The following is a 12,371-nucleotide window of genomic DNA, read 5'->3' as shown; positions in this document are numbered from 1 at the left end:
TACCAAATTTTGATTTACCAAAAATTACTCAAGTATTCAATTGTTAGCATTTAAATAAAACAGCTTCCAATAATTATCTTGTTAGAAAAGGCTTTTCCTTTGGATAAATTCCTAGTATGAAAATAACAAGTCAATGGTATAATATTTTTAGACTCTTCATTCAACAAATAATATATACCAGGCTTCTGAAGCATAATGCCAAATTACTCCCAAAGAAGAGTTTTAGTGGCAATATATGTATTGTTCCACCACATCATTATTAGTACTGGTTTTTATTTTTTGTTTAATTTCTACAGTTGGGTCTACAGAGGAAAATATAAAAAAGTACTTTGCTTTATTCTATATTCCTTTTATAATGAAATTAATATAATTTACAAATTGTATTTCCTCTTTTTAGTTCACAGGCCAGCGCTCAATCCACTGAACTACACCAGCCAGAGGTTGTATTTCCTCTTTTTAAAAAAAATTCTCATATTAAGTTTTAGAGAGAGAAACATTGACTTGTTATTTCACTTATTCATGCCTTCATTGGCTGACTCCTATATGTGCCCCAACCAGGGATTGAACCTGAATGAACCTGCAACCCTGGGACATCAGGATGACATTCAACCAACAGAACCATCTGGCTGGGGCATAAATTGTACTTCCTCTTATAGCAATGGTATCTAAATGAATTATTTTGAAATATTTAAGCTATTTGGGATGTGAATGACAAATAGAAAGCAGCCATTTATAGAGAAATAATACACTTATGTGTACCTGAATTTGGCTATGAATACACCTAGAACCATCAAAGCATTGCCACACTTCCTCCTTCTCCTTCACCACCACAATTAGCAACAATTTACTAAGCAGATGTTCTAGGCAATACGCTAACATCTCATTAATTCTCTTTATGACTCTGCTACTCTCTCCATCTACTTTAACGGTGAGAGAAGGCAAGGGCATAAAGCTAATAAAAAATGAGATCCAGACTCAACCTATTAATCCAAATATACAATACAAAAATGACAATCAAATCTTAATCAAGTCTGTTAGTATGAGTGCTGTTTTTTTAAATAATTTATTTATTTATAGGGGAAGGGAGGGAGATGGACAAAGAGAAACATCTATGTGTGAAAGAAACATCAATGTATGGTTGCCTCTCATACACTCCCAGCTGGGCACCTGGCCTGCAACCCAGGCATGTGCCCTGAACAGGAACTGAACAAGCGACCTTTCAATTTGTGGGATGACACCCAACACACTCAGCCACACATTAGGGCAGTGCAGATATTTCTGATTTATGTTTACATATTACTTTTCTAGAGAAGAGACCAAAAACTTAGAAACTAAAGGCCTAAGCTAAGATCTGACCTAAAAAAAATAATGGGCAAATCTCTTGCTTTGTTATTGAGATTGGAACAGGCAAATTAAAAAAAAAAATCATTTGTCATGGCTTCCTCCAAGTGCAGAAGTAAGATTTAATTATACCCTACTGGCTACTGAATGGATATTAACCAAGATGCCTACAAAGAAATCTTTCAGGTTTATCAAATCTGGTACCACGACCTGTGCCTTGAGTGTGGTTTAGAAAATACAAGGATTCAAACAACTGGTCTAGATTTAACAAGGTAGCAAAATTATTGCTGTATAGCATAATGTCTAAGCCAATGATTCATACAAAAATAGCCTGGGAGCTTGTTTAAAAAGCCAATTCCACCTAGGCTGTTGTGGCTCAGTGGATTGAGCGCTGGCTTGTGAACCAAAAGACAGCTGGTTAGATCCCCAGTTAGGGCACATGCCTGGGTTATGGGCCAGGTCCCCAGTTGGGGGCATGTGAGAAGCAACTGATCAACTGAGGTACCTCTCACACACTGATGTTTCTCTTTGTCTCTTTTTCCCTCCCTTCCCCTTCTCTCTGAGAGTAAAAACAAACAAACAAACAAAAACCAAACAGCTAATTCCTAGGTTTCATTGAAGGAAATCCTTAATCAGCACTGGAGTGGGGACCAGGAAAACTGCATTTTAAATACATACCAGATGTGACAGTGATGCAGATGGTCCCTGGATCATGCTTGGGAAACAAAGGCCTAAATGATCAGAAATCAAGCATGTATCAATTTAAAAGAAGGTAGACTGGCAAAAGAAGCCATGCTTACTTAGCTCATGGAATTTTTAAATTCCTTTGGCATTATGGCAGCCATTCAAGTGATTAGGCCTGGGGGTGGGTAAGGCAGGTTTCTACAGGAAGGTATCCAAGGAAAGCAGGAACCAACTGAAGTTAATTAGATTTATTAACTTTCCCCAGGTAGTTGGCCTGCCAGGCACCTGCAGCAAAGCTCTGCTTTCTGCAACCCAGCTTTCCTTGGAAGGCTACAGGGCTGCAGGAACGGGCCCTAAATTCACCAAGGCCATGCTGCCAAGCATGTGACTCAATTCTCCAGATGAGAAAGGTGATTAACGGGATTATTCATTATTAAAGACTAGACAGGAACCAAAGGGAAAAGAAAAAAAAAATTACACAAGGGAGATTTAGTTAGCCTTGCATTCCACCTCCCCAGCAACTGAGTCACAGTCTCTTTCTCTGTAGTTTGTGCTCTGTATCAGCCAAATGAGTCTATTTAGAGTTCCTTTGTTCCTGACTCTGCTATGGAACAGAGACCTGTTTCCTTTCCATCATGAAGCCCTCTCCTCCTCTATAAAATCCTCTCTAAATACCCTAACCTTAATAATGCCTTCCTCCTGTAGGAGAACTCCTAGTTGGAACTACTAATGAGCCATCTATGTTGTAAGAAACTTTGCATGTAGTTATGTATCATGTCCCAGCAAGGCTAAGCAAAAGTCAGGACCCATGTATTACACATGGTGTGGTTGTATGCTTTTTACAGAAAAAACTGGTACCTCTTCTTCCTGGAACATTCATCAGGAAAGAAGATTTCCACCTTCCTCCTAACATAGTATTTTATATTAAGAGAATTATATTATAGTATAAAATGGAAAGTGCACAAGAATGTTTAAGACATTCTTGGAACTTCAAAGATATTTCATAGTTGATAAGTACTGCCCACTCACTGAGCAGTCCTCTGCCTTTAGGGGTATGTCAGTGAAAAAATTAGAGGAGTACTTCATATAATATAAAGAATTCTTATAAGGAATAAGAAAAACTGGGCCCGAAACTTAACTCTGCACCTATCATTATAAAATCTCAGGCATTTCACTTTTTCCCTTTGTGTCTGTTTCTTTAACTATACAAGAAATGGAGGTCAGTGTTTAGAATTCCAGTATCTTTATAGTCCCTCCCAGCTGTCTGAGATTTGTGTGTGCATGCGTGCATGGTTGTTTTGTGGGGGAGGGGTTGTTTTTATATCACTACAACCCCAAATGAGGTAATGTCTTGCTATACACAAGAAGATTCAATTAATTTTCAATAAATGTTTATGGATTTAATAAATGTCAACACAAACTACAAAGTTGTCCCACTACATTCCAGCCAATGAGATGTAGAAACATTATTCCAATTCCTTTCACATTTAATGACTGTCCTGATGAGAACACCCCCACCTAATGTGAGAGAGGGACTGGTGACCTCCATGGATACAAGGCATATAAGGCCATTCAAGTAGAATCAGCAGGCAAATTAAGAAGCCAAAATCCTGGATTGAACCCAATTGCCAATTTTGGGTCAGATTCTTACTTTTATCTCCTAGACCAAGAAACAAACACATGAATAGTGTATTACTTAAGGGTCAGGCAGAGAAAAGCCATACTCCTAGCTATCACCAGGAAAAACTCCTATTTGTCCAACGCTCATCTTGAACCAGACCTACCCACTGCTCCCATTACAATAGAAAAATGTCCATTATGTCAGCTTGAGAAGTAAAGACTTCTTACTCTGACTGTAATGCCAATCAAGGATACACTTAGGAAAAAAACCCCTGAGCACAGGAGTCAGTGTTCCTCTTCTGTTCACTTTCCAATGTTCCAAGCTTCAAACAAACTAAACCTGAAACAAAGGACTCAGATCACTTAAGAGAAAAACTGCTCACCTCAATCTCTGCAGTGGTTATCAACTGGGAGCATAAATGTTTAAAAGTATATGCATGGTGCCTATGTGTACATGTGCATGTGCCTGACTGTCGCAGTAACAGAGGGTACAGGTGAGGGAGTGGGAATATTGCTGGCTTCTACAAACCAGAGGCCAGAAATGTGAAATATCCGCAATATAAGGTGAAGTTCCAGACAAGGAAGAAATCACCAAAATACCATCATTATTGCTGAGAAAATCTGCCCTAAGAAGTAACTTCTTGAATCCTCCCATAGGACTGCTGCTCGGGCCTTAACATTTTTATTAATTTCTTCACATACAGAGAGTAACCTAAAGTTTTTAACACACTACAGGAAACAGGATTCCTGGGGCCTACACTTATGCTAGTCCAAGCAAGGCATTCCCAGGATGAAGACAAGTCTGAAAGGAGAGCCAACACTTAGCATGTTCACATATGAGAGGCATAAACTTACTCCTACCAATCCTCTTCCTAAAGCCTTATAACATCAATTAACTTTGTGCAGAACATTAGACTTGATGAAGTATTTCCACAATGATTTCCAATCTAGAAACACTTTGGTACACATGTCCCAGCAAAGTGAATTTGCCAACATAACAATTCTATCACTTCCATAGATAAAAATTTTCCTCTTAAAAGAGTAAAATATTCTGAAAATAAGATAAAGACTAACTCTGGGATATACCTGAACATTTATTACTGGACAGAAAGCCACATGCCATTAAAAAAATGGCTAAATAGCAGGTTACTATCCTAGCTACAATACATAGATCATATAGATAAGCATACTGTTAAACTGAGCTGTACATCTGGCAGAGCCCAAGGAATTCTGCAAGCATTTTAAGGCATTTTCTAAGAGGCTGTAATCCCTTTGGGAAAATAAAATAGTAAAACGAGGGGGAATGAATAAAAAATTTGGTCAGAGCAAAGCTCCCACACTTCACAATGTTTTGTTTCCTTGTGTCTCAAATTGAGTTTCATATTCTGCTTTTATGATTTCAGGAATCTCAATATGTAAACTCAGGGATATGTTATAGCTATTTTCTCATCCCTGGTATCTACCATTCTACCCCACCCCCAAAATTAGGCTCCTCAAAGTTCCTTCTCTCATTTGACAGCAAATTGCAGCCTAAACTCATTTGCTTCATTAAGATCCACCAAGTCTATCTGTAAAGTCAGCAGTACACGTCTGGGAGATGGTGAGAAAGAGAAAAACAGCCTTGACATCCAGCCTGCTACTATCAGCTCACCCCTGTTGGTGTTTTGGTGAAAATAATTTCACAAGAAATTTTCCTATGAGGTCCTGGCCAGTAGCCCTCAGTTGGTTAGACGGTGGTTCCTGCAACTTTAAGGCTGAGAATTTGATCCCTGGGCAGGGCACATACAAGAATCAACCAATGAATACATAAATAAGTGGAACAACAAATGCATGTTTCTCCCCCTCTAAAATCAATCAATAAAAATTTTTTTAAAAAGAAATTTTCGCCCTGGCTGGAGTGGTTCAGTGGACTTAGTGCTGACCTGTGAACCAAAGAGTCATTGGTTCGATTCCCAGTTAGGGCACATGCCTGGGTTGCAGGCCAAGTTCCTGGTTGGTAGGTGTGTGAGAGGCAGCTGGTTGATGTATCTCTCCTTGTCTTTCTCCCTCCCTTCTCATCTCTCTAAAAATAAATAAAATTTAAAAAAAAATAAAAATAAATTTTCAGGTAAAATAACTCTGGGACATTTACACAATGGAACACTACTCAGCCATTAAAAAGAAAATTTTGCCCTTTGTGACAGTATGGACAGACCTGGAAAACACTATGCTAAGTGAAATAAGCCAGTAAGAGAAACATAAATACCGTATGATTTCACTCACATGTGAATCTAATGAAAAAACTGACCCTAACAAGCAAAATAGAGACAGACTTATAGAAAGAGAGCAGGATGACAGCTAAGGGAGGTGGGGAAGGTTAGGGGGTGGAGTGATTAAGCAAAATGAAAAAAGGACTCATGGACATAGGCAAGAGTGTGGTGACTACAGTGAGGAGGGGATATAAGGGGACTAAATGGTAATGGGGAAAAAATACAATAAAGAAGTTTTTTAAAAAAGAAAGTTTTTCTGTGAAATTCCCATTTCCTAAAGTGTTCCCCCAAAGCACCTTTGAAAAAGCTTTCTAACATCTCTTACTGAGAGGTCTCATGGTTCCCTAAGGTGTAGGTTCTTCCTGGTGGCAACAAGCAACTGTATCTAAGTCTCTGGGAGTCTTTGGCTAGAAGGCATCAATAAATGAAAAATAAAAGTTCATGTCTAAAATTAAAAACCTCAAACTCTGCATACATTATCACTCTGCCTATCACCATCTTTATGCTCAAACCAGCCCCCTCTCGGAGTACCCACTGTCTTGAATTGGTTTTGGTACTCCCCTGGTTTTCCTCTGACCTCCCAGCTCCCCCTGTGGCAGTTCTTCCCGCCCCATAAATACAGGTGTTTTCCAAGGTTCTGTTTTTAGCCCCTCTTTCAATATCAATAGTTCTTAGCCATTTTTGGCTCACAGTATTTCCTTTGAAAAGCTAGTGAGAACCATGGACTGCTTTCCAGACCATCTTCCTTGTACCATGCCCAGAAAATACATATATAATGAAAAATTTGCAATTTTAGGGAAGGTTTATGAAACTCTACCTTCTCTTCTATGGTAATATAACCATAATACTGTATACATATATAATTCCCAAACCAGTAACTTCAATCTTTACCCCTCTCCCAAACTGCAACTAATTGAAAGCACAAAACTAAATTCATTTTCTCTTCAAATCTGCTTAATTCTCACCCTGTCATCTTTTCATTTACCCAGGCTGAAGACATCAGTATCAATTTCAACTTATTGTTCTGAATCAATTAAATATGAGCATGTCATTATCTACAGATCCTATCTCTAAGATGTCACATCTGGCTCCTCCTCACCCTCTCCCCATTACTGTCCTGGTTTTGCTGCTCATTACCTCCCATCCATACCACAGCACTAGCATCATATAACTTCTCTCCCTAAAAACATTACTCCAATGGTATCACTTGCTAATTAAAAATCCTTGGGCCTTGTCTCTCTGTTCCTCACAGGATAAAATCTTAGCTTGACATTCAAGGGCTTCCACAATTTGATCCTAAGGAACCTTCGCAACTCTCTTCTAGACACACAAAGCTCTTGCCACACCAGATTCTCAATATTTCTTAAAGCACTCTCCCTCCTGGGAGTGCACCCATGCCTTTCCTTTCCTTCTCTTCCTCCCCACAGGTGTGCATCTCCTGAACACTAAGGGGCTCTATGAGGCTTGCAACCAGGAAAGCAATGGGCAGCAGCATGTTGTCCTGGGCTAGCCCCCTGAACCTGTCTCGAAGGTCCCCTTTTCTCTTACTTTTCAGGGAGCCAAAGCAGTCCTACATAGGCTCTCTTGCTTCTTGTATCCTAAGCCCTTCCTTATTTCACTATCCCCAGCTTAATAAACTTACTCTCAAAAAAAAAAAACAACAAACCTCATAAATGGTTGACACTTTCCCCCATAAACATACAGGCTTCCAATTTCTCTTCAAAAAGAAAAAAAAAAAATCTATTAATGCTAGACCCAAATTGCTACATGGCAACAGTTGGCTGGAGCCAAGAATTCCTTCTGTAGTTCTTTGCAGTCTCCACTACTGCTTACTGTTTTGAGCGTGGTAAACTTCTCTTATTTAATTTAGCTTTTCTGTCCGGCTTTGTACACAATCTACTTTGTAACCCTAAACCAGGAAAATATACCTACCCATCCTGGTTCTCAGATCCATGTACCTTATTAAGGTTATACTACCTTTCTTTCTTTATTTAGTAAAAACATGACTGTACTAATGTTACTAATGACTAAAAACATAGGCCGGCCATCTCTGCTGTTATTCCTGTGCTCACTGGTCTTCCAGTTTGAGTGTCAGCCCATTACACAGGGCAATTCCCACCCCAGGAAATAAGCTACAGAAAAGTTTACAAAATGTCTCTGCTGCTTTTATCACAGAGGATGACCCACTGACTCAACAGTGATGTCAATAGTAAGCCCCAAACTAGTTCACTTGGAAATCGCCTGGCTATTTAGAAGTTGGGTGTGTTTTTTGTTTCCTAAAGATTTCATTTATTTATTTCTAGAGAGAGGGAAGGGAAGGAGAAAGAGAGGAAGAGAAACATTGATCAACCACCTCCCACACATGTCCAGGCCAGGAATTGAATCTGTGCCCCATTCACCCTGACATACAAAGCCCAACTTAACTTACTCTGGAGAATCCAACATGAACTCCTCCTCCCCTAAAATCTTCACATATTATCCAAATTATTGTTTACATAATTTTTCTTCCTTTCAAACTGAGGGAAGTCCCAGGGAATGTCAAGAGCATTGGAAAAGGCTTTGGTTTCACTATCACTAATACTATTTTTGAGTAAGATATTGCTCACTTCAGTTATCTCCCAAGATGTCCACAGCCCCCTTCTCAGCACTTGATATTACCATTCCCATTTTAGAGATAGGAAAACAAAGACACAACTAAGGGAATTATTTGCCAAATGTCATAATGTTCAGAGAAGAACAGTGTTCCTGATTTCCTGCTTTGCTTCTGGAAGCTAAGCAAAAAAATAAATAAAAACAAATAAATAAAATAAAAAGCAGTGACTATAAGAAGAAAACAGGCTCCTCTTAAGGTCATGAGGACACAGAAAGACACAGGTATTAATAGGTTAAATTATTACTTAATATTATTCTCACCTTCAAAATAATAAATGCCAGAAGCAGGATACTATGATGACTACTTCAATTTACAATTCAGCAACATTTGCTGAGCAAAACACTGTAATGGTATATGCGTGGAGTGGAATGAATTCCTCCAAATAAGGCTCTTTCTACTCCAAGTGACAACGAGGACAGTTCTCTTAAACTGGAAATGGCAGCATCAGACACTAGAAAAATGAAGTTTTGTAGAGGCTTGCCGCCACTACTTAGTTTTGAAAGGCTTCTATATGACAAAAAGCCTCTGACAGAAGAGGAAGTGAAAGCTTGGCCCCAACCACCGTGGTATTGTTTCCTTCCTTAAAACTCGTGTTTACTCTGACCATTGTGACTCAGTTGATTGGGCATCCTCCCACATAGCAAAAAGCTGCTGGTTCAGTTCCATCAGGACACGAGCCTGGGTTGCAGGTTCAGTCCTCGGGGGTGTATGAGAGGCAACCAATTGATGTTTCTCTTCCTCTTTCCCCTTCCCTCCCCCTCTATTTCTCTAAATATAAATAAAATCTAAACACACACACACACACACACACACCCCTCTTGTTTAAATCACTACTTATGTCCTTTATATCATACACTTCTCCTAGTACCTAAGCCTTTCTTGATCTACAGCAACCATATCTCTTCTGATTGATGCAAGATATGTTTCTGTCCAGGGTAAATTTACCTAGCCATTATGACATTACTTTCCTATTCACATAGAATGAGGTGAAAATGAAGAGAGCAGGTAGGCCTCACTTGATCTTTTCTAACACTTCTTTCCAGATCATTTCCCACCTCCAGGCCCTGCCTCTTTCCACTTGCTATTCCTTCAACATCATGCTGTTTGTACCATTCCGTTCCAATCATATCCATCATATTCAATCACAAATTGACTTGTTTTATCCATGCCTACAATTGTGCTGGTTATATAGCTTACTGATAAAAATTTCCCCTTCATTCACTTATAATTGTCTTCTAAGTCATTCTATGTAAAAATACTCTATTTAATTTTTCTCTTTTCTGAATCCTTTTCAAGGACACTACTTTGCAAAGAGCAAACATATACATCCTGAGATATACCACCAGACATATTGCCTCCCCATTCTTATGAGAAATATGTACATCTTTAGATTCTGTTCCCTAAAAGAGTATGTTTGCCAAGTACTATTTTAAATGCTTCTCCAGATGCTTTTAGGATAGCAGATAACACCTAGGTTTTCACTATCATGTATCCTGAATGATGCTCAGTCCTTCCTCACTTCTCTTTCCTACATCTCTCCTCTGAGGCCTCCGACTTAAAAAGCAACATTAAAAAAAAAAAAAAAGATTTGAAGCCAAAAAACTCTAAAAGCAGTGGTGTATCCATATGGCAAGAGGCCTACAGAAACAGACTCCTTGAAAGATTTATTTGAAATGTAAAAGTGGGAAAAGGAGCAGAAAAAGAGAGGAAAAAGTCACTAAGAAACAGAAGAAATGGAAAGGAGAGTAAAGCAATCTCCTCCCAAAAGAAACTGATGGGGAAAACTAGCAATGAGAGATTCTAAAGCATGTGGAGCTATATATCCAGGGCCTAAGGTAAAGTGCACATCCCCCCAAACACTTACCGTGTTGCATTTTGTGCCACACACCACCTGCCTATGATTCAGCCACTGAGATGCAAACACTTTATTAAGGGTCCCAAGGTGAAACTCTTTCTCCTTCAGGAGACTGGGAAGTTGCTGTGCTGCATAACCATACAACACACGAGAGTAGCTGGTTTCATTCTGTTGCCTGACTTCTCGGTTCTTCAGGTAGTACACTAAGGATCTCTTCACTGGGGGGAGTCTTTTCCTTTTGTGAAGGGAGTGATCCCAGCCAAACTGTGGAAAGCAATATTAGAAATCAGGGCTTTGGCTACCTTCCTTCCTTCAGAACAAGGGATCCTATTGTATTAGAGAAATCACCAAGAACTCATACTGGAGAATTTACATGCGAGAGAAATACAAGAACAGGAATCTCAACCCAGACAGTCCAGTTTAACTTTTCCAACAGTGAAAAGATGCTGCTCCATAATCAAACCTACCTATGAGAAAGAAGGAATGAAAGACAAGGGAATGGAAGCAGAGAAGAGGACAAAAAGTTTACTAAGCCTTTTAGGATTTAAAGATACAGATTCCCTAAAGGTATCCTTGATAGGGAAGGGAATGGGGAGCTGGCTGATTACCATACTGACCTGGGCTACCTCTCTACCTAGCCCCCTTCTCCCTCTTAGCCTATACTCCCAGCGGAGCAGAAAGGATGCAGCCCAAGGAGTCAGATTTAGGGTCCCAAATTTTCCAGGATGCACAATCAATGGCCGCCATATCCGGAGGCCCTCGTTCCAGGCAGTTGTAGAATTCGAAAATCAAACACCAACGGGGTGGGAGGCACGGGAAATCAGAGTCCGAGTACGCGTCCAACAAGGTCGTCCCCTCCAAAGAGGGTGATATAGGGATTATACTTGGCAAGTGGTGTTTGTTCTAGGGGTCCAAGTTGCCAGCTCAGGGCTTGGGTATCCATAGCGAAGCTCCTTATTAGAAACGCAATCATCCCTACTTCCCGGGGCCCTGGTAAGGAAGCTTCAATCTCCCTTCCTCTATCTTCTGGGAGGATTTGTTTCCAATTTCCCTCGACTTTCTTCCTCAAAGCCCAGAATCTGTTTTCTCCTCAAGCCCCATTCCCGACTGCAGGCCTTCCGCAGATCCTGCCCCGTTTTCAAGTTCCCCTTTAGCTCCTCACCCCGGCCAGTTCGCTCTCTAGTGAACTCTTGATGGCCCATCCCTGACTGTATGGACCCGGACTCTGGTCTCCGCCGCCCTCTCCCCGACTACAGACCTCGGATCCCGGCTCCGATTCCCTGGTCTGCGAATTTTACTCCCCTCTGGGTGCCTCGGCCCTATCACCCGAGTCCCAGCCTGTCCGCCCTCACCTGCGGGCCCTGAGCGTCACTCCCAGCTCCCGGCGAGGCTGGCGCTTTCCGCTTCCTGCTAACTGCTTTCCGGGCCATACTGGGCAACGCCGCCGCGGCCCCGCAGCCACATGGGGCGGGGGAAGCAAGGGGGAGCAAGACGGCGGATCATATACTGGGCCCCGGGGCCGCGCACCTTAGTGTGCCCGGCCCGGAAAATGGCCCGGACCCGGGGCGTCAGGAGGAAAAGGGAAGGCAGGTAGGAGGGAAATAGGAAGGCGGGGGCAGAGGCTGCGAAGGGGAAAAGGGACGGGAAAAGAAAGCAGGAACGAGAAGCTTTCAGACGACCGAGTCTAGAAAGGACGGCGAGCGACTAGAACCAAAACACCCACCCCCCGCCCGGCCGCGTTCCGTCACCGTTGCGCAGCCGCACTTCGCAGAGCATCGCCGTGAAGATGCCGCCGGGACTAGAGAGGCGGGGTTTAGAGCTCTAGGGGATGGGACTCCAGTGTGTTGCCCAGCGGCAGTCTGCTCTTTACTAACGGTCGTCTCGGGGCCGCAGGAGGTAGGCGACCTAAGGCAAAAGGAATTCGGGTTCCAGGCGCCAAACCTCGGACCCCTCGCCCGGCGGTCCTTAG

The 12,371-nt window shown here is 41.4% G+C and overlaps 1 protein-coding gene across 3 annotated transcripts in view; it reads right to left on the bottom strand.

Moving 5' to 3' along the window:
* Positions 1-12,122, bottom strand: part of DCAF12 (DDB1 and CUL4 associated factor 12) — a 32,037-nt gene extending 19,915 nt beyond the window's left edge. Inside the window, exons 1-2 of one of the 3 annotated variants that reach the window (XM_054582909.1) lie at positions 11,755-12,122; positions 10,412-10,666 (exon numbers count right to left, since the gene is read on the bottom strand). In XM_054582909.1, coding sequence (XP_054438884.1) covers positions 10,412-10,666; positions 11,755-11,832 — 333 coding nt within the window. In that variant the 5' untranslated portion in view covers positions 11,833-12,122. Of the gene's footprint in view, positions 1-2,019; positions 2,073-10,411; positions 10,667-11,754 lie in introns of those variants that run through there. The other 2 variants (XM_054582911.1, XM_054582910.1) reach the window with 2 other exon arrangements.
* Between the last annotated feature and the right edge of the window lie 249 nt (positions 12,123-12,371).

Source organism: Pteronotus mesoamericanus, unplaced genomic scaffold (assembly GCF_021234165.1).
Source record: "Pteronotus mesoamericanus isolate MK-2021 breed Mesoamerican mustached bat unplaced genomic scaffold, CSHL_Meso_final contig_73, whole genome shotgun sequence".
Taxonomy (NCBI): domain Eukaryota; kingdom Metazoa; phylum Chordata; class Mammalia; order Chiroptera; family Mormoopidae; genus Pteronotus; species Pteronotus mesoamericanus.
The sequence above is the reverse complement of the archived record's forward strand: the minus strand, read 5'-3'. Positions and strand labels throughout refer to the sequence as shown.